The following is a 20,510-nucleotide window of genomic DNA, read 5'->3' on the forward strand; positions in this document are numbered from 1 at the left end:
CTGGATTTAATGGAGGGAGGAAAATCGACTCGCACATACCATAGTAGTCTTTTTTTTTTTTTTTAAGGTGAGTCAATAGGTAGTCCCAACTTCATCTGTCTGATGGAGTCTTCTGAGAATTGGAAAGCCCTGCTGGGCTCTCGCCAGCAGAGGGGAAGTGAGAAGGAAGAGGCATTTATGATTATCATAGGTTGTTGTTGTTGGTGATGATGATGAGGGTGGTGATAAATCAGATTCACTTTTTTCCTCAAGAGTTCAAGGCAGCTTGTCTGGGAATTTCCCCACATTTTTATTTCCACAAAAAAAAAATAACCCCGTGGATGTGCATTGAGTGAGAACACCATCTATGACAGTGGTTCTCAACCTGTGGGTCGGGACCTCATTTGGGGTCGAACGACCATTTCACGGGAGTCGCCAAACAATGCAGTCCACCATTTTTTCCCCCTTTTCTTTAGCTGTGCTACTCCCTTTTATTCTATTGGCTTTTGAAGGCCAACAGAATAGACTCTCTTGAACAGAGTCTAATTCTATTGGCTTTCAAAAGCCAATAGGAGTTGTCCAGGCTGTCTCTGCCCTGCTGAGCCCGCCAAAAGTCCTATTCTGCAAACGGTGCTGCACCAGTTGAGTAGTCCTCGACTTACGACCGGTTGAGTAGTCCTCGACTTACGACCGGTTGGGGGTCGCGGCATTAAAAAGGTTGAGAACCACTGATCTATGATAATTCGCCACAGCCAATTCACCATAGCTGTCAGGACCCCAAAACCCTCCTCCCTTTCCTTGGGCATATATTCTGCTTTGGGGGCCTGCCATTCTGTTGTGGGGGGGGGAAGAGGGGGAGCTTGCATGTGCTTGGGATAACTTTCGCTTTCTATATTCCCCTCCTCCCTCCATCCCCTTGAGATAGGAATGTGTCTCCCTTTATCAGGGAGACAGTTGCAGAGAAACGAAACTGGAGCAGGCCTCGAGATGCCCACCAACTGTGCCAGTTACCCGCTCATCAGTCCACCTGTAGATTGGCTGGATTTCAAATGGACATTATGGCTTTGGTGGGAAGAGGAATATTGCTTGCTTAACTATACTGTTTCGGCAGGTTTTTCCCCAGATCCCGCCTTGACTTCCCTGTCACTGACCCCTAATAAAAGTATTCTTTTGAGACAATGCCTGTTTCAAGAGTTCTGCTTTCTTGGGTGGTTAGTTGAAGTAGGACCTTACATAAGCCAACTTGCCATGACCAACTTGCTGCCACGACAACTCACCACGGGACAACAGCTCGCTGTGCGATAAGAATAGAATAGAATAGAGCCGGAAGGGACCTAGAAGGTGTTCTAGTTACAGTAGAAGGGTTACAGTAATATCAAAGAAATGGTGGAATAGAATCATTAAAGAACCGATGCAAAAGGAGGGAGAGAATGAAATGTGAATGACAAAAATTAAAATATTTATTTTTAAAAACTAAATTGAACTGTTAAAATTGTCCCATGGCGAGTTGGCCGTAGCGAGTTGGCTTGAAAGCTTCCACAACTGAGAGACAGACGTGCAACTGGTCTCTGCAGTTGTAGTCCAGCAGAAGCTCCCTTCTCTTGCAAACAGAAATCTACACCCGCTGTAAACAATGCAAGACTGCCAGAAGCTAGTGATACGCATATTTAGAAACATATTTAATGTAAGATTCAGGCTTCTCTGATTTGGTTTTCCTGCCAAGGGAGAAGGTTGGTTGGAAATTTGCAGAGCATGGAGTCCCAGTGTAGATGGAGAACAGTAGGTTGAGAAAGATAAAGTACAAAGCAGAGGAATTTCCAAATGCAGACAAAGTCCCCTCTCAGTCCACTTGGTCTTAAGTGCAAAGCTTTGTATTTTCAGATCTGGGTGGGGAAAGCCCTGGGTTGAAGTTTGGCCACTGGTTTGAAGAGAACTGAATCACTGGTCTGACCTGATGGGAGGCAACATCTCACGTTCAATCACTGTCCAAACAATGAACAGGCTCCTATCTGGACATTCTTTTAGATAACTAAGGGCCCCCATCCCAGTGGAACACCAGATCAAGACTGCAAAAACCCTTCATATTTGGTCTGAATTCCTCCCCTTCGTCCCAGAGTTGTTCATTCTCCTCCCCTCCCTTTGTCCTCACTCTTCATACTTGTTGGGAACAATGACATTTCAGTACAGTTATCTTGGGAAGTAGAAGATTTCTCACCATTGTTCAAATTGCCCCACGTAACAACAATCTCTAAAGATACTGATCTCCTACTTCTTGGAAAGGCCAAGAGCAGACTGAAGTGAAACATTGGTCTCAACACTTTCAGCATTCCTCAAATTTTAGACTAAGATCAGTTCCCTCCCAATAAATTGGAAATCCTGTAGTCCTTGTACTACCCCAGAGCGTGTGAAGAATTTGTCCTATTTCTCTCTGCTTGTCCAATGTAGGGTTATCAGAACTGGGATGCAAAAATCCTGATGACCACTAGTTGGCAGCAAGAGCTTTGCTGCCACCCAGTGGTTGTTTGTTTTTTGCATGTTGGGGAGAAGGGGGGGGGGAGGAGGATGCAGCCTGAGAAGGGAATCCAGAAGCAATTTCAGTTGAAAAGCTTTTTGCCACTGCTGAGCTGAACTGCTCTAGTCTCCACCCGACCTTGAGGCAGCTGAAAAATATGCTGGCATGACATTTGCTGTTCACAGCCTTGCTCTCCATCCTGCTTTTATTGTCTTGGTTCCCATTCACGGCTGTTGCCAGCTTTCCCTCCCAAGTAATGGGTGATTAAGCCTAACAGCTTTCACACGCCCTGAGGCTGTCCTTGGATGGTGTCAGAGTAAGGGGGTGGGTGGGATGCTTCTCTGACACTTGTACAATTAATGAAGACTTCAGCTTGTCTCCTTTGTAAGCTGGAGGCAAAAATGAGGAAAAGAAGATGGGAACCCAGAAAGGAAGAAGAGGGGGGGGGGAAACCATCCGCAGGAGATACTGGTCCAATAGTTGGGTGCAAGTTGAAACAATCCCTAAATCTGGTTGCTAAAAGAGTTTTTTCTCATTGGGCTTGCTTAGGGTCTTGTCTGTTGAAGCCAGAGGGCACAGATAGCGTTTTGAGAGTGTAAGGGCTAAGGGGAAGGATGGTTTGCCCTCGCCCAATGTGCCTGCCTAATGGAATGCAAATCCCAAAATAAAAAAGGCAAAACCAGTGACACTCTAAGATCATCAAGATCCCAGGGTCAAGGATGTCTGAAGGGTATCAAGATGGTGGATTGTGAAAGTGCAATGGAAGCTTTGTCCATTTGTATGTGCACTGCACACAAAACCTGCATAATAAATGGACAAAGCTTCTGTTGCCCCACAGAGCCCGCTATCTTGACTCTTTGAATTATACCAAAAAGTCACCCCAGGGCTCCAAATTATAAGCAGAAGCAACCCTACAAAACCAAATGAAGTTCCCATTATATTCTGACATAACAAACTAATCCTCCAAGGACAAAAAACATGAAGAACTTCCAGTTGTTGAACTATATCTTCTACCCTTGACTATGTTTAGCAGAGGCTGCAAGGAGCTGTCAACAACAACTGGAAGTGTGTATGTGTGTGTATACTTTGAACTGATCTTGCAGCCTGATGATTATCTGAACCAGTCTGAAGTTTTCTTGGCAAGATTTCAAAAGTGTTTTGCCATTGCCTGCTTTTTTCCTAGGGCTGGGTGGGCGTGACTGGCCCAAAGTCACCCAGCTGGCTTTATGCCTCAGGCAAGACTAGAATTCATACTCTCCTGGTTTCTGGCCTGGTTCCTTAACCATCAAATTGGTTCTCAGCAACTGGGATAGCGGACACAATTCTCCTCCCCGCTATGGTAATAGCAAGCTGAGTTATAGCCTCATGTAATGTAAATACTGAGGACAAGTGGCCAGCACCCCCAGATTCATAGAAACTGAGAAAATATATGAAGGAACCTACCACAGCCCCTGGCAATAGTGATCAATCTAGCAAAGGCCGATTATGCTTAATGAAGCACTTAATCCCAGCATCCATCCATCCCAACAGTGGCAATCAAGATGACCTTCAGGCTGCAGAAATGGACTGGGGGAGACAAAAGTCGATCACCTTCCTAAAGGGATATTTTTAACTGGGAGGACCCCATTTGTTGTGGATGAAAACATGCCACCAGAATGCCCATATCTGTTTGTTCTATGCTGCAAAAAGTGTGTGTGTGTGTGTGTGCAGGCTCTACTTTGGATTGACATGCAAAACAATGCAAATGACCAGCTGTCTGCAAGGAATATAAATCCTTCCATTCCCCACCATCCAGTCAGAGCTGAAGAAGCTTCTTGGATGAGAGGCGAAAGGTCTTCAAGAAAAACAGGAAAGTCCAGTGGCCTCTTGAAACATCCCTTTGGAACTACCATGACCTGGATGACTGAGAATCTCCACAGATATTTAGCTATGCACTTTGGGATGAACACCCTTTGAATGGCACGGAAGTATGAATGGATTTCCGGGAAAAAAAAATGCAGACTACAGGAACCATTTGCACTTCAATTTGAGATGCAGACAACACAGACTCATCCCCAACAGCCTGCACCTACTGTATGTTCAGCCGTGAAGGGACCCAGGACAGAAAACACCCTGCAGAAAGCGCAGCTCCACAACACGGTCCTTTCAGCAGTTCCAAGAAGGCTCCACACCCATTTGCATCACTCAGGTGACCCTGAGGGCACAGACAAACCTCAACAACTCTCTAAAACAGGGGTGTCAAACTCACAATGTCACGTGATGTGTCATGACGCATTGCAACTTTTTTTCCCATTGCCAGCAATGGGGTGGGTGTGGTTTTGCCATGACGCATCCAGCCCATGGGCCGGCAGTTTGACACCCCTGCTCTAAAAGAAGGCAAAAGACCAGCTGTCTGCAAGAAATATAAACCCCTCCATTCCCCACCATCCAGTCAGAGCTGAAGAAGCTTCTTGGATGAGAAGCAAAAGGTCTTCGGAGAAAAACAAGAAAGTCCAGTTGCCTCTTGAAAAAGCTCCTTTGAGACAACCAAGACTGGGATGACTGAGAATCTCCACAGGGAAAGTGGAGCCTTCTTTTTTCCCCATTCAGCACAGTACTATTTTGCACACAAGGTGGCACTGAAAGGCAGCCCAATTCTTCCATTAGGAGCTTTAGAGGGAAGGGAAGATTTCTCTCTCCCCCCCCCCTCTCTCCCTCTGTGTGTGTCTCTGTGTGTGTGTGTGTCTGTGTGAGTGATTTGCTGAAAGGCAAGTTTCTCATCACTTTATGGCTTGAGCAAGGCCATTAGCTGTGCTTGTGCTGAGCTGGCCTCGGTGGGTGGGTGCGTAGCAATGGAGATCTTCCTTTAAAGAAGGATAAAGTAGTTCTCTACCTGCTTTTATCCTTCCCTGAGCTTTTAGCACAGCCTCAGACTCTCTTCCCATTTTGCCAGTCCAGAGACGTAGAATTCAGGGTCAACCCGCTCAGCAACTGACTCTCCGTTGTTCATTAATTAAGTTAAAAAGGAAGCCCTGGGGGAAAAAAAATGACTTGCAACATTAAAAGTGATACAAATGCATTTCTTAGAGATGAACTTAATAGCAAGGCAATCTTTAGGAACACTTTGGACCTGCTTACTGTTTTAAGCTGCATTTTTTTTTTGTCTTTTTGAGATTTCTATTGAGGACCAATGCAATGTTTCTGTATATATAAAGATGAATACATACAATGTCCATAAATATTGCATTTTATTTGAAAAAGCCTCTTGGTTCCCCCCCCTTGCTTTCGCTGCCAGTTTTGTAGCAAAGGATCTCTCTGCTTCTCGAAAAGAACCGAAGGATGTGTTTTAAGGGTGTTTTAAGGGATTCACTCTTCAATAAACAGGCAATTTCAGAGAGGCTCAACATTAGTTCAGTTTCACAAAGCCTGCTAGGTTTCTGCTCCCGTCGTCTACAATTCCTCTATCAGAAAACATGCTACGTGTGAAGGAGACCCCTTGTCTTTTGCGCAATCAGTTTAACAGGAGGAACCAAGCATTTTAACATCTGAATACGGTACCACTATTGAAAAAGCACCTGGCTAAATTGACATGTATCGAAGCAGTTCAGGTTGCAAAACTATTCCACATTGGCTGTTAGGATTGAAAAACAAATAAACATTTGAGCAATAATGGGAGAGACTAGAATGGGGCACTCACATTTTTTTTTAAAGTAACAAAGTTTTACACTGAAATCGTAAGTAACTAAAACTAGTAGATCACTTTGCTAATCCTTAGGGCTGCCAGGCATTTAAAAAAAAAAAAGGATTAGCAGCTTAATCTGCAAATGCATGAACTATATATATTGTTCTGTTGTAGCACTGCTTACAACACCAGGAAAGAAATAAAAAAGATCAGAAAAAAAGAATTCAAAGGTTAAAATAAATTCTTAAGATGCAAAGTCGGGGCTTGATCCATTGTATCAAGAAAGAGATAAAAGGCTTTTTGTGGGCTTAGAAGAAGAATAATTACAATAAAGAAAGCCTATAAAGAAAAATTCCAGTTGGTTGAAGAGATTCTTAATCTGAGTTACATACATCCACAGTCAAGCAGATGAAGTTTCCTGCAGCTCAAAGCGTGGTCTTGTGGATAGTCATTTATACTGTATAGTCTTCTGCATCAAGTCTAGAGGAGCCATATTGTACATCCAAGCCAAGCACCATGGGCTTGGTAACAGGGTGCTGAGGTTCGGATTTTTGGATTATCTTCTTCAGAAGTTCCATCAGATGGAAAGAGAATGTCCTGGCTTCCAAACATGGCCAAATTGGCCTCTTCTCCAAGTGGTCTTCCAGCCAAAACGATGTACATCAAGACACCTCCCTGGAGATCAGCCTTTAGATCCTAATGCGATGGAGCAAATGAACATAAAGGAACGAAAAACATTTCACCAGGCCAGAATACAATGGGGAAACTTAAGCTAGTTAGTTTACATGCCCACAAAATCTCCTCCTCTTGAGTTTGCTAAAAACAGGACCTGCATCTGCAAAATAGAGAAACTTGCAATAGTTGGAACACAAGAAGTGCACTTCCTGAAAAAAGTCTAGGACAGTTGGAAGGGACCTGTCCAACCCCCTGCTCAAACAGGAGAGGCTATACCATTTCAGACAAATCGTCCAATCTCTTCTTAAAAATTTCCAGTGTTGGAGCACCCACAACTTCTGGAGGCAACCCATTTCACTGGTTAATTGTTCTCACTGTCAGGAAATTTCTCCTTAGTTCTAGGTTGGTTCTCTCCTTGATTTGTTTCTATCCATTGCTTCTTGACCTGCCTTCAGGTGCTTTGGAAAACAGGTTGACCCTCCCCCTCTTCTCTGTGATCAGCCTCTCAATTACTGGAAGACTGCTATCATGTTATCTCATTTTCATTAGACTAGATATACCCAATTAATAAGTTAGTAATCACAACCATGTGATCAAAGCACTAACCTCCTTTTTAAACATGTACTATATTCAATGTCTTGACCTCTTTGATCTTCTCCCTGTACAGTAGGCGCTGCAGAGTCAATGGCCTTAGTGGGTAAACTAGTTTAACACCCAGAGCCATCCTACAGTTTGTTCAGAGATAGCATGCTATATAGACAAAGCATTTTGGTTTTGTTATATCAGTTTTATATTAACCTGGTCTTATGGCACCATCCTACGTGTGTTGATTCTGCATACAAATCCCTTTGATTTTAGTGGTATCTACTCCCTAAAGCAGGGGTCCCCAACCCCCCCCCCCCGTCCGTGGCATGTCAGCAACCAGTCTGCATAAACAAACAAAGCCCCATTCACAAGATGCAGGCAGCACACAAAACCACACTCCCTCCGGTCTGCGGAAAAACCTCTCTCCACGGAACTGGACCCTGGTGCCCAAAAGGTTGGGGAAGCATTGATTCTCAATCTTGGCTATGTTAAGATGTGTGGACTAACTCCTAGAATTCCTTAACCAGCATTTCTGAGGAAGTTGCCAAAGTTGAGAAATGCTGCTTCAGGGAGTAGATATCATTAAAATCAAAGTATATCCACCAGCCATCTTGAATCTACAGACTTTGAGTCAGGTTGACTCATGGCAACTGCCTGGGTAAGGTTTCAGAAGAGGTTGGCCATTGCCTTCTTCTTCTTCCTAGGGCTGAGAGGGAGGGGCTGGCTCAAGGTCACCCAGATGGCTTTGAGCCTAAGGTGGAGAACATACTGTAGTTTTGTAGAATGATCTCGTGTCTTTTCAATGTTGAGGAATGGTTGCAACTCAAAAGTGACGCCAGACTCAGTTCCAGATTGATCTAAGAAAGCCTCCCCAGCCAAATCTGTAGCACTCCAAATACTAAGCGCAGGAGTCTGACTCCATATTGGGCAGCTACAGTGCAGAGTTAAAAAAGTAGGAATCTAGGGAGCAGTTGTGGCAGAAGTGGAGATGATTATTGTACAGCTTGGGGGAAAGAACTTCCATCAATTTAGGGCTCCAAAGATTGAAGTCACATAGACAGACAGGTGATCTTTACCAGCTCCGATGGTAAAGACCCACCTAGACTGGTATTACCTTCTCTGGCTGGCAGTTGGTCTTTCCAGATTCTTGAGAAAGGGATCTCCCCATCACCTCTTACCTTATCTTTAACTGGAGAGGCTGATAATTCAACATGGAGCTGTTTGACTACAAAGCAGCTGCTCTTCTACTACAGAGGTGGGGAAAGATGCCCCCTTTATAACTTCTGGGGATTCTGGGAGTTGAAGTCCAGAAGTCATAAAAGGTCCATCATTCCCCACCCCTGTTCTATTGAGTCATGGCATTGCTTTACCACCAGCAATACTATTCTGCTCTGAGCTACGGTAGAGAAAGTAATACGGGGTGTAGTTAGGGGCTGCACTAAGCCTAATATCCTGCCCTGAAGTGTGTCTTCCTCTTGTGCAGCTGCTGGAAAACATCCCCCTCCCCAATTGTCTTGAAGCCACCTCTTCTGCAAGAGCTTTCTGTTCTTCTCCATCCAGAAAAAGATGGACATCAAAGACCTTTCCTAAGAGAGGATCCCATATACAACTTCTTGGCTCTTCTGGAAAACATCATCATTACCAGTGGTGATCTTTCTCAGCAGGGTGAGACTTACCACCTACTTACTACACAGGGCTGCCCAACAATGACATTCAGGAGCATCAGAAGTCCTGGATAAAGGAAACGCCCATAAGCTTTAATTCAGAAGTCAGGATCACAAGTTTTCACTCAAGAAGGCAACTAGCAGTCAATTAACCTCTCTCCCTTCAATCCTTCCCCCCACCCAAGAAAGCTTCAACAGCACAAAAGTCACACAGCAACCCAAAAGAGACACAGCATGAAGACCCAGCATTCCTCAACTGGTTGGAAAAAGAACAGCCAGCAGGAACACCTCCCCATATCTATTCACAGCAGACCCTGCAAGCATTGGGACTGAGAAAAGGAGGGGTGGGGTATGCTTTTAACTGCTCTGTAATCTCTCCAGAGAACTCTGGCTGTTGGAAAGATTAAAAACATGAATTCATTAAGCAAGAGACCAAAAAGAATGAAACTTTTAAAAATATTTTTAAAGGGTCAGCTCTTGCAGTTGGTACTTCTGACAAATGGAAAGAATTGGCTGCTTCTTGTTGGTATTCTGAAGTCAAGCTCACGGCTTAGTTTTTCAGCTGGTCTGCTGTCTCATATACCCGGTTTCAGATCTGCCCATTTTTAGAAACACAAATGGCTTACTAAAGAATCCAGCTGCTGCCAGGATAGGTTTTTAAAGGGGATGTTTATCTCTCTCGGCTCTTGTGGTAATTCCTCAGTTCAAGTAGCAGTTATAATCAACTGTACAATTCTTGTTATTGGAAAGGAAAGGACCACTTCCAAATCTGGATGATTTCAAGAATAAAGGCTTGATGCAGAAGTACGTAAGAGTTTATTCCATGGAAGCTTTGGATAGGAACATTTGTCTGCATACAAGTTGGGTGCTTCTGAACATGCCCTAGAACGGGGGTCCCCAACCCCCAGTCCATGGACCGGTACCGGGCCATGGCATGCCAGCAACTGGTCCACACAAACAAGCAAAGCCTCATCCGTGGGATGCAGGCAGCACACAAAATCATGCACTCTCCGGTCCGTGCAAACACCTTTCTCCAGGGAACTGGTCCTGTTGCCCCAAAGGTTGGGGACCTTTGCCTAGAAGTACTAAAGCTGGTTCTTGAAGCAGCTTTAGAGCTAATTAAGCACTCGGGTATCGGCCCTAGAAAAAGTGACGAATGTTTTATCAATAATATTTGAAGCCAGGAGAGGAAATGTAGGAAGAATTCTCCAAGAATCGGGAAGCTCATTGGGTGAGATGCAAAAGGGCACTTAAAACGCCTAGTAGATATGAAGAAAACATGTTCATGAATTGATGAATTATGCCACCAATAGAGACTGGGTTATTTTTTAAGATGCAAAACTGAATTACATTGATTGAAGGCAATATAATTGATATATTTGGCCCTCCGTATGTAGCTGGATGCTTTAGGTGGGGTTGCTGGGAATTAAATTTCACTATCTACCGGTAGAAGTTCACCTCCTATGTTAAGAACATCCCATCCAGAACCTCTACCATCACTATCTGACTTTAAGAACAAAAAGCTTTCTCTTTCTAAAGCATAGGTCATAGGACAGTGTTTCTCAACCTTGACAATTTTAAGGCACATGGAATTCAACTCCCAGAATTCCACAGCCAGCATTTCTGGCTGTGGAATTCTGGGAGTTGAAGTCCACGTGCCTTAAAATTGTCAAGGTTGAAAATCTTTTGAATGTTCCACCAAATCATAATCCAAAAAGCCTTTACTTTTTTACAATTCCACCAAATATGAAAGTATGTCGCATCATTATTGCCACATCTCCAACATTTGGGCTGTATGTTGGAATACATACAAGATAATTTTTTAGGATCTAAATGCCATCTATAAAACATTTTATAAAAATTTTCTCTCAAATTTTGAGCTTGTGTAAATTTAACATTTCTTATCCAAATTATCTCCCATAAATCCAATGAGATCGGCTCCTGTATATTCTGAGCCCATTTAATCATACAATCTTTAACCAATTCTGTTTCCGAATCTAACTCTAATAAAACATTATATATTCTTTTTATATGAGCCGGACCTTGGTTTTTAATCTGAATAACCAATTGTCTATCTTCTAGTGTTATTCCCTCTTTCTTGTCTACAGTCCATCTATCCATTATTTGTAAATATTGAAACCATGACTGTAGAATATTTTGCTGCCTTAATACATCTAGGGATTTCAAATGCCAATTCGAACCAGAACAAATTAACAATTCTTTGTATGAAATTTTATCAAAATTTGTCCCCTTAGAGGTTCCCTCAATTGCATGTCTGGGAATCCCCCAGATAGGTATTTTATAATTTAATCTATAATAATACTTCTTCCAAACACGAAGTAAGGCATTCCTCAAAATATGTGATTTAAAAGTCCGATCAACTTTCTTATTAAAAATTAAATATGCATGCCAACCGTATATTAAATCCCAACCTTCCAAAAAAAGAATATCCATATTTGTTAAGTTAAGCCAATCACTTAACCAAGTTAGGGCGGCTGCATCATAATATAATTTCAAATTAGGTGCCTTAAGTCCCCCTCTTTCTCGAGCATCCTGTAATATCTTAAATTTAACCCTTGGTTTCTTCCCGGCCCATATAAAATTATTGATACCCTTTTGCCATTCCTCCAAATTTGCCTCTTTTTTAAGAATAGGTATCATCTGAAACAAAAAAAGAAACTTTGGTAGAACATTCATTTTTACAGCTGAAATTCTCCCCAACAATGACAATTGCAATTTTTTCCAAAAATTGATAAAAAGATAAAGTTTACTCCTCAACTATTTTTACTTGGTATTTTTGTTGACTTAAATGAAAAAGAAACTACTTTGATGTTGAATTTATTAACTGCAGCAAGGTTACTAGTAGGTTTATATTGGAAGAAAGATTATTTGCCTACTTTAGAAGAATGGATATTTAAAGTATCTAGTTTTGCAGAAATGGCAAAAATTTCTGCTTATTTAAAGGATCATACACAAGAAAGATATATTACTGTATGGGGAAGGTGGATAGATTATATTCAGAAAAAGTATGGAATTAAAAAGTTTTATTTATTTTATGAATGAATATCAAATATTATAGAGAATTGTTTTATAGGTTATGGAGTTAAAGGTTAATTATGATATTCTTTTTTCTTTCTCTCTTTTTTTTCTTTTTTCTTAATTATTATAATTTTCTTTTTTTTTTCTAACCCTGTATTCTGCTCTGGGAAGTGAAGGGAGGGGGGGTGGGGGTGGGAGGGAGGGTAAGGGGGGGTTCTCTATTCTAAAATTTTATTGTATTTTTATAAATGATTGTATGTTTTAAAAAATAAAAATTTTCAATTAAAAAAAAAATTGTCAAGGTTGAGAAACACTGTCATAGGACATTGTAATCCACTGCTTTTCTCCTGTTCTTCAATTAAATAGCTATGAAAACTGACTGGGAAATCAACCAGTTGAGGACAGAATTCAAAAGTCACTATGGAGACTTGATAGCATTAATGGCTCTCAGCCATTTACTTTGTAAACCACACACAAAGAAATCCATACATCTGCTTTCCCTAAACTGGCACCCTTCAAACATTTCATGGGAATCATATGGCAGAACAAGGTGGGGAAACATGTCTTCCAGGTATTGCTGGATTACACCATAAGCAATGTTCATTTGAGTTGCTAGAATTTTTAGTTCAATATCACTTGGAGGACCAATTCCACACTTTCAGCACAATAAGAACAAAAGACCTGTCTGGGAACAACAGAATATGCAGTGGTAGCTTACTAGTCTCAGAGCGTGGTTAGTCTTCAAACATTCAATGAATGTTCTTGATATCCTCATTAAGTAGCAGACAAAGCAGAATAGAATAGAATTTATACTCCCCAGGTCAGTATTATTTATTTCCCATTTCTCTATTCATTTCCTCTTTGGAGGGTGGGCAGCAGGCAGTGGCTGCTCCATTCACTGATCAATTCACTCTTTTCCATGATTTTTGGTAGCAAAAATGTCAGCTTCTTCATAGATTGTGCTTCCCAAGTCAGGAACCTTACATTCAGGCCAGCTAGGATACAGAGGCTGACTCTGGTCACCTCTGAACAGTTTGCACTCTATACTCTTGATTTGGGGCAAGGAAGGTCCATAATTTCTAAAGACAACAGAATAAGATGATGATGTGTTTTTAACACATATACACAAATTCATCAAAAGATGACCTCTGTTTGGTTCAAAATTGTCCATATACTTCTTCATCCAGAGCAAGAGAGAACAAGTTAAGGAGAGTCTCCAAAGATAAAATCTTCCATCAGAAGGAAAGAATGTTTTGCTATCTGCATTATCCTATATCTCTGCAAACGAAAGATTAAGGATTTGAGGAAATCAGGCTATTTTCTCTCCTGGGATATGGTATTTTTCTATATGCCCATTGTCTAGAAAATGAGCCATCATTGTATATTCGATGTATTCAAACTGCCCTACAGCTTTCACGATTCTGAAGAATAAATAGTGGAGTAATCTTTGAAAAGAGTTATGCGTTTTCCTGGTTCTGGAGGCAGCCCTTAACTTTCCTGGTGTTTTTTCACACACAAACACACACACTCTTCTACACCTACTGCTGGTTCTCCCCTCTGATAAGCAGCATGCATGGGGAAAAAAAGTGGGGGGAAATGGACATGTTATGATATAATATGATGCATTTTTGATACAATACAAAAGAACCCAAAACCTTTAACCCAGGGGTCTTCAAACTTGGCTTTTTTAAGACTTGTGGACTTCAACTCCCAGAATTCCTCAGCCATCGTGCCTGGCTGAGGAATTCTGGGAGTTGAAGTCCACAAGTCATAAAAGGGGCAGGTTTGAAGACCCCTGCTTTAATCCCACTCTCTATATTTACAGGTAGTCCTCTATTTACAATCACAATTGAGCCCAACATTTCCATTGCTAAGTAAGACAGTTGTTAAATGAGTTTTGGCCCATTTTATGAGCTTCCTTGCCACAGCTGTTAATTGAATCACTGCAGTTGTTAAGTTAGTAACAGGGTTTTTAAGTGAATCTGGCTTCCCCACTGATTTTGTCAGATCGTTGCTAAAGGTAATCACATGACCTGCAATGGTCATAGATATGAGCTAGTTGCCGAGCATCTGAATTTTGATCACACGACCGTGGGATACTGCAACCATCAGAAGTGTGAAATGTCACTTTTTTCAGTGCTGTTGTAACTTCAGACAGTCACTAAATGAATGGTTGTAAGTCAAGGACTACGTGTATTTTCTAAGCAAACAAGAACATAAGTTGATAAAACTTTCCATAGCTATAATCCCTGCATAAACTAACAGGCACAGGGAGAATGTAGATTTTTGTTTCAGAGTCAATATGGTTAGGAGAAGACACTGAAATAACAGATCAAGTTATTTTGAAAAGAGTAAGTTAAAATTCCAAAGGGTAAAAGGAGACAGACAGTAGAGGACTATAATTTCCATTACCTGTGAAAGGAGAGAAAGATTTCAAGAGCTCTTAAGTGATCACATTGTAAGGAAGTTTGTTAGAATTGTCCCCCCCCCATTTTATATTTTAAGGATTAATATTCAATTTGTGAAATATTTGCCTTGTGTAGGGTTTGAACAACAAGACAAGTCACTCTTCCTCTTGGAATGTGAATGATCTCAAGTCACAGTTGAGGCTGTCTCTGATGCTCCAGAAATGACTGGACATCAGCATTCATCATTGCTGCCAGCTGTTGATCCAACAGAATTCAACCATCAGCTCTGAAGAAGGACCATCCCCTGTGGCTGAATTACCTTATTTATTGCAAAGGCTACACTAGGACAGGCTGGGACGTTCCATAATCATTAATCCTATGCCACTAGTTAGCTTCCTTCCTGCAGGAACGTCAGACAAACTCCTTCTGAGGTAAGCCTGCAATGATTCAACAACCCATTAAGCACAAATGGGCTATGCACCTCATTTAGAAGCTGGAGAAGATTTGCGTATGGTCTCAATTGTGCCAGTTAGTTATGAAGGATTTCAGTGTCCAGAATTATTTGGCTGGGCTGCCTATGCAGCAAAGTCACTCGGTTAAGGAGGCTGGAAGGGAAGTACAGCAAAGATGGAGAATTAAAAGCAAAACAAATCAGGAGTCAAGGTCCGGGGATAGGATAGGATAGGATAGGGTAGGGTAGGGTAGAATCGAGTAAAGTAGAGTAGAATAAAGTAAAGCAGAACAGAACAGAATAGAATAGAAGCTGGAAGGGACCTTGGAGGTCTTTTAGTCCAGCCCCCCGCTCAAGCAGTGGGAAAAAGCCACGATACGTCGCAACACGTCACATGGCAAGTTTGACACCCCTGGTTTAGGGGATGTCATTATCAAAGTTCTTCTCTTTATAAGAGCTTCAGGTGTGGGGGTGTCGGGTGAGGGTCTTGTGATGAGTCATTCGAGAGCCTCTCAAGCAGAGATCTTCAAACTTGGCAACTTTAAGACTTGTGGACTTCAACTCCCAGAATTCCTCAGCCAGCCAGGGCTGGCTGAGGAATTCTGGGAGTTGAAGTCCAGAAGTCTCAAAGTTGCCAAGTTTGAAGACCTCTGCTCTCAGGGATGACTCACACCTGACCCAGTGATAATTCACACCCTACAACTGGACCAATCCACACCTGAACCCCTTATAAACAGAAGGACACTGACACAGACAAATGCCGCTGAAGAGGTTATCTAGCCTGGTAACGAAACGTTCGGAAACCAACCCACAAGCTCGGAGAACGAGCCTTCACCCTCAAAGCCTGACATCTCACCTTCTGAAACCTGGCTAGCTGAAAAGCCTAGCATTTCCTTTCTGCACTACCTTGGCACCCCCAGCGGTCCATAGGAAACTTACAGCGTCTGATAGGTGTTGTCCTTTGACCGGAGGAACTTCACCACAAAGAAGGCGACAGCTTGGATGCTGAGCACCAGGACGATCCCTCCAATGAAGCTGGCAGAGTCGAAGCCGGCCGGGTAGAACTCAGGTGGGAGAGTTTTGGGTGGGCCGGTGGTCGAACCTAGAGGGCAACCAAGTCAAGGGATTGAGAGGGAACAAGGCAAGAGAGCTCATCTCGGAGTTTCTTCCAACTTTATTGCAGATGCTGGGTAGGAATAATGGAAGATGAAATATCCTCCTTCTTTCAAGGACAGGAGAAAATAATAATAATGATGATGATGATGATGATAGGGACCTTGGAGGTCATCTAGTCCAACCCCCTGCTCAGACAAGGTTACCCTATGGGAAGGTTACCCTATGGACTTCATTGTTTGGGGATGTTTTTGCTGCTTAACCCCACATCTGAACTGGACATCGCAGCAAGCTAAATCCTAATAAAGAGAAATATGTTTATACTGCAGGTTGTGGAGGATTTCTGTTTACTTGTCTTTGGAGCCTTCAAGTCATTGTTGACCCCAGACTAGTCTCTCTGGTTTTCTTGGCAAGGTTTTTCAAAAGTGGTTTACCCTTGCCTCTTTCCTATGTCTGTAAAAAAATGACTTGGCCCATTTATCCTTCTGCCTAAGGCAGGACTAAGAACTCACAGTCTCCTGGTTCTAGTTGTGATGGTGCAGTGGTTAGAATGCAGTACTGCAGGCTACTTCTGCTGACTGCCGGCTGCCTGCAGTTTGGCACTTCGAGTCTCACCTGCTCAAGGTTGACTCAGCCTTCCATCTTCTGAGGTCGGCAAAATGAGGACCCAGATTGTTGGGGGCAATAGGCCTGACTCTGTAAACCACTTAGAGAGGTCTGTAAAGCACTGTGAAGTGGCATATAAGTCTAAATGCTATTGCTAGCCAGATGTCTTTGCCCCTCCACCAAAGTGGCTCTAGAGTACTGCACTTCCTATCATCTAGCAAATTGATTCCACATCTGTCCTTTGAAAGGATATGAACATGGAAGTGTTGGGAAGGCATCCAGCTTCAAACCAAGAGAGAAAATCCTCCTTCCTACAAAGGTCTATGTTAGCCCTGTTACAAACTGCTAGATGCTTAGAAGCTGCTAGATCTCAACTTGGGTAGGATCCAAGACCCATCAACATATACCTTTCAAACTGCATACACTCCTACACACCCCCAATCCTGCACTGATGATGTTACTTAGTTGGGTAATGAAATGTCTGCAGGAAAACAACCACGCTTAGAGAGCACCAGTGACCCCCCCCCCACAATCCAATCCTGAGCTACAAATATTCTCTTGTATATTTGTAGCAAAGGCTCCTCCCCTCCCCTCTTCTCTCCTCCCCTTCCTTCCCCTCATTTCCTTGGAGGATTTCAAAATAGATCTACCGCTCTTCTCCCAGGCGCATTTTGCCCCAAAGTGAAAAAGAATGACAATAAACAGGATGGCTGACATGGGTTCAAGGGGACGGATTAACAGAAGTCGGTCCAGAGGATCCCTAAACAGGTTTGGGGCTGGATACTCAATAGCGGTGTGCCTGCATAGCAACCTTTCATTATATGTGCCTCCGGTATCTCTCAGGGCCTTTGCACACGGGATTTCTTTGTTGTTTCCAATGAAAAGCTGCACCTGTTGTTCTCATTATGTGCCCAGCAGCTGGGCTGATTTATTGCCACCTCTGTTGCAGGGAATCGAAAATTACAGCAAAGCTGGGCTTTTCCCTTGAAACAACAGCAGCCCTGAGAGCTTCTGGGCAGCTTCTGTGTTTTGCTCTCTCCCCTCTTTTCATGATGTCAGGGTCCTATTAAACGTCACCCCAAGGTTCCTATTTTGTGTCCTTGGTGGGAGGGGTCTTCTGAATCAGCAGCAAGCCCTTCGGAATGGAGTACAGGTAGTCCTCGAGCTACAGCCACAATTGAGCCCAAAATTTATGTTGCTAAGGGAAACATTGGTCAAATGAGCTTTGCCCCCATTTTACGACTTCTGTTGCCCCAGTTGCTAAGTGAATTATTGCATTTGTTAATGCAGTGGCAAGTGAATCTCAATTCCCCATTGACTTTGCTTGTCAAAAGTCTGCAAAAAGGGATCACATGACCCCGTCATAAATCTGAGTCAGTTGCCAAGTGTCTGAATTTTGATCGTGTGACTATGGGGGTGCCACAATGGTTGTACTTGTGAAAAACGGTCAGAGGTCACTTTTTTCAATGCCGTTGTAACTTTGCTCACTAAATGATCTGTTGTAAGTTAAGGACTACCTGTAGTTTTATTCCGAACAGTTACACAACCAAAGTAACAAAACAACACCTCGTGCGAAACAAAGGGGAGTCTACGGAATCATCTGAGGATTCTGCCACCTTATTCTGCAGAATGTGTGAGTCCAGAATAAAGCTGTTCTCCAAGGGAAGATTTCCCTTGACTGCCAAGCAAAGGGCTCTGACGTCAGAGTGTGACAGTGGTTAGCTTATCTCATAAATCAAATTTCTTCGAGCCAGACACCTGCATGAGGCCTTCTGATTGATCTACCTGGCCCACCCAAGTGAATAATAAAAACACCTGAACAGCAGAGTGATTTGGCTATTACTTGCTATCCCCAGCTGCACCCATATAAGTAGGCAGGCATTTATTGATTTCTAAGATTACTACCCTGCTCCTTTCAAACTGCCTCTGAGCTGCAAATATATTGCTGCAAGGGCATCTGCGCCTGCTCCTTTCCCCGTGGTGGTTCATTTAAAACAGAGGTCTTCAAACTTGGCAACTTTAAGACTTGTGGACTTCAGCTCCCAGAATTCTTTAGCCAGTCATGCTAAGGAGTCTACAAGTCTTAAAGTTGCTAGGTTTGAAGACCCCCTGACTTAGAAGAAGAGGATAACTTAATTGGGGACATTGAATCCTGCCCTACAGTGGAAGGGCTTGAGTTTGTTAAGCCAAGAGAAGACAAACTTGGGGAAGAGAAAAACAAACAAACATGGTTTTCAACATTGTGATGTTCTGACATGCAGAAGATGGAATAGAGGTGTCTGTTTTGCTTCAAGGAGAGGATGCAAAATAATGAGGTCGCTGGGAAGCTGATTTGGGTGAAACTTCAAGAGAAGCTTCCTAACTGACAGTGGAACAAGTGCTTCAGAGATCAGGATGACAGTGGAACTCATTAGCTCTGGAGGGCTACTGGTCAGGGATAAGACTGTGGTGTCAGATGCAACATGGCCAGGAAGTGGGGGGGGGGTTGAACCATTCATCCTTCCTCATCAGGTGCTCTCCAAATAGGTTGAGAAGGGAACCTTCCAGCCAGCACACTGCAGTTGGCAGTTCAATACACAAGCCGCAGATTAAAGAAAGCTTGCATGAGCGGCCTTCAAGCTTCCTTTGAATCCCATTGTTCGCCTTCCTTCCTCTTCCCCTTCCCCTGTCCAGCCTAAGTTAAATTAGGCCCATATGGAAGGGAGGCAAACACTCCTCCCCAGTGTCTTGGCTTTTTTCTCCAGCTCTTCCAACAGTTAAGATTCAGAGCAGTAAGGTCATTGGGGCTTTGAGAGCTTGGTTTGTTTTGCTCGTTAAACTTCATAAACTGCCACATGCACCAAGAGTGTAGAATAAATCATTCTTATTTGGCAGGCAGGCACTCACAATACTGCCTCCGCTGCTAGCACCATTATCTGTTTTCAGCAAAGAATCCCTTGCTGGCAGAGTTAACAGGGGGGGGGGAGGAGCAACCAGCTCTTTTAAGCAGCAATTCTAGTTTCCTGGTGGTGGAAGAGATTAGATTATGCTGAAGGGGCCGATAGTGGAATTTCTGGCCAAATCGGATGTTTTCCTTGCAAGCTTCCCCCCCCCCTCTTTCTGGCCACCCACCCCATATTAGTCAACTTGAAGCAGCTGCAACTCCAACACACAGTTAACAAACTAGCCTTTTCCAGAAAGAGGTCCATCCTACACGGAGATGCAGCAAAATGATTGCTATGGGAAAACGCCTGTGCGCGAATGGAGGCTTCCAACAGGAAATGCTGAGGAAGAAGGGACGCAATTAGGACATGTGAGAGAGGCTGGCATGGAAACCCCACCAAAGCTGCTTCGTGTGCCCTGAGATAAATGCACACACAATGGCCTATAGGGAGCCTCTGGCAGATCAATAATTCAGAAGGTTCTGGGATAGAGTTTCTCACTTTAATTAGCCCAAAGCTCCTTGCTGCCTGTGCTTCATTTCGGCAGGAAGATTCATCTTCCCAACGAGCACCCACCGCTGCTCCTTTGCACCCATCCATCTCCTGCTCGCTTCTTTATTAAAGAGCCATTTCCTCTGGCCTGCCTTTTTAAGCTTTGCTACCTAAACAGGGCAGGTCTGGCTAGAGCTTTCCAAGCCCCTCCAAGAGGGGAAGGGATCTTTTATTAAGTCTCTTAATTTCCACCTGCAGTGAGTAAGTGAAAGGCAGTGGGAGCCTTGCAGGCTTGACGCCATTACAAGCCTACATGTTTTCAAAGGCGCTCAGAGATAATCCTCCGAGCCAACGTTTGTAAAATAAGGGAACAGGCTGTGGGCTTCTCTGCTCCCAATTCTTTC

General features: G+C 43.2%; 1 protein-coding gene across 1 annotated transcript in view; it reads right to left on the reverse strand.

Moving 5' to 3' along the window:
* Nucleotides 1-5,699: 5,699 nt before the first annotated feature.
* Nucleotides 5,700-20,510, reverse strand: part of CD164L2 (CD164 molecule like 2) — a 31,695-nt gene continuing 16,884 nt past the window's right edge. The window contains exons 5-6 of the mRNA XM_039334255.1: nucleotides 15,914-16,076; nucleotides 5,700-6,848 (exon numbers count right to left, since the gene is read on the reverse strand). Coding sequence (XP_039190189.1) covers nucleotides 6,842-6,848; nucleotides 15,914-16,076 — 170 coding nt within the window. The 3' untranslated portion in view covers nucleotides 5,700-6,841. The remainder of the gene's footprint in view (nucleotides 6,849-15,913; nucleotides 16,077-20,510) is intronic.

This window comes from Crotalus tigris, unplaced genomic scaffold (assembly GCF_016545835.1).
Source record: "Crotalus tigris isolate CLP2741 ecotype Arizona unplaced genomic scaffold, ASM1654583v1 scf7180000017628.32516253702:7417878, whole genome shotgun sequence".
Classification (NCBI taxonomy): Eukaryota; Metazoa; Chordata; class Lepidosauria; order Squamata; family Viperidae; genus Crotalus; species Crotalus tigris.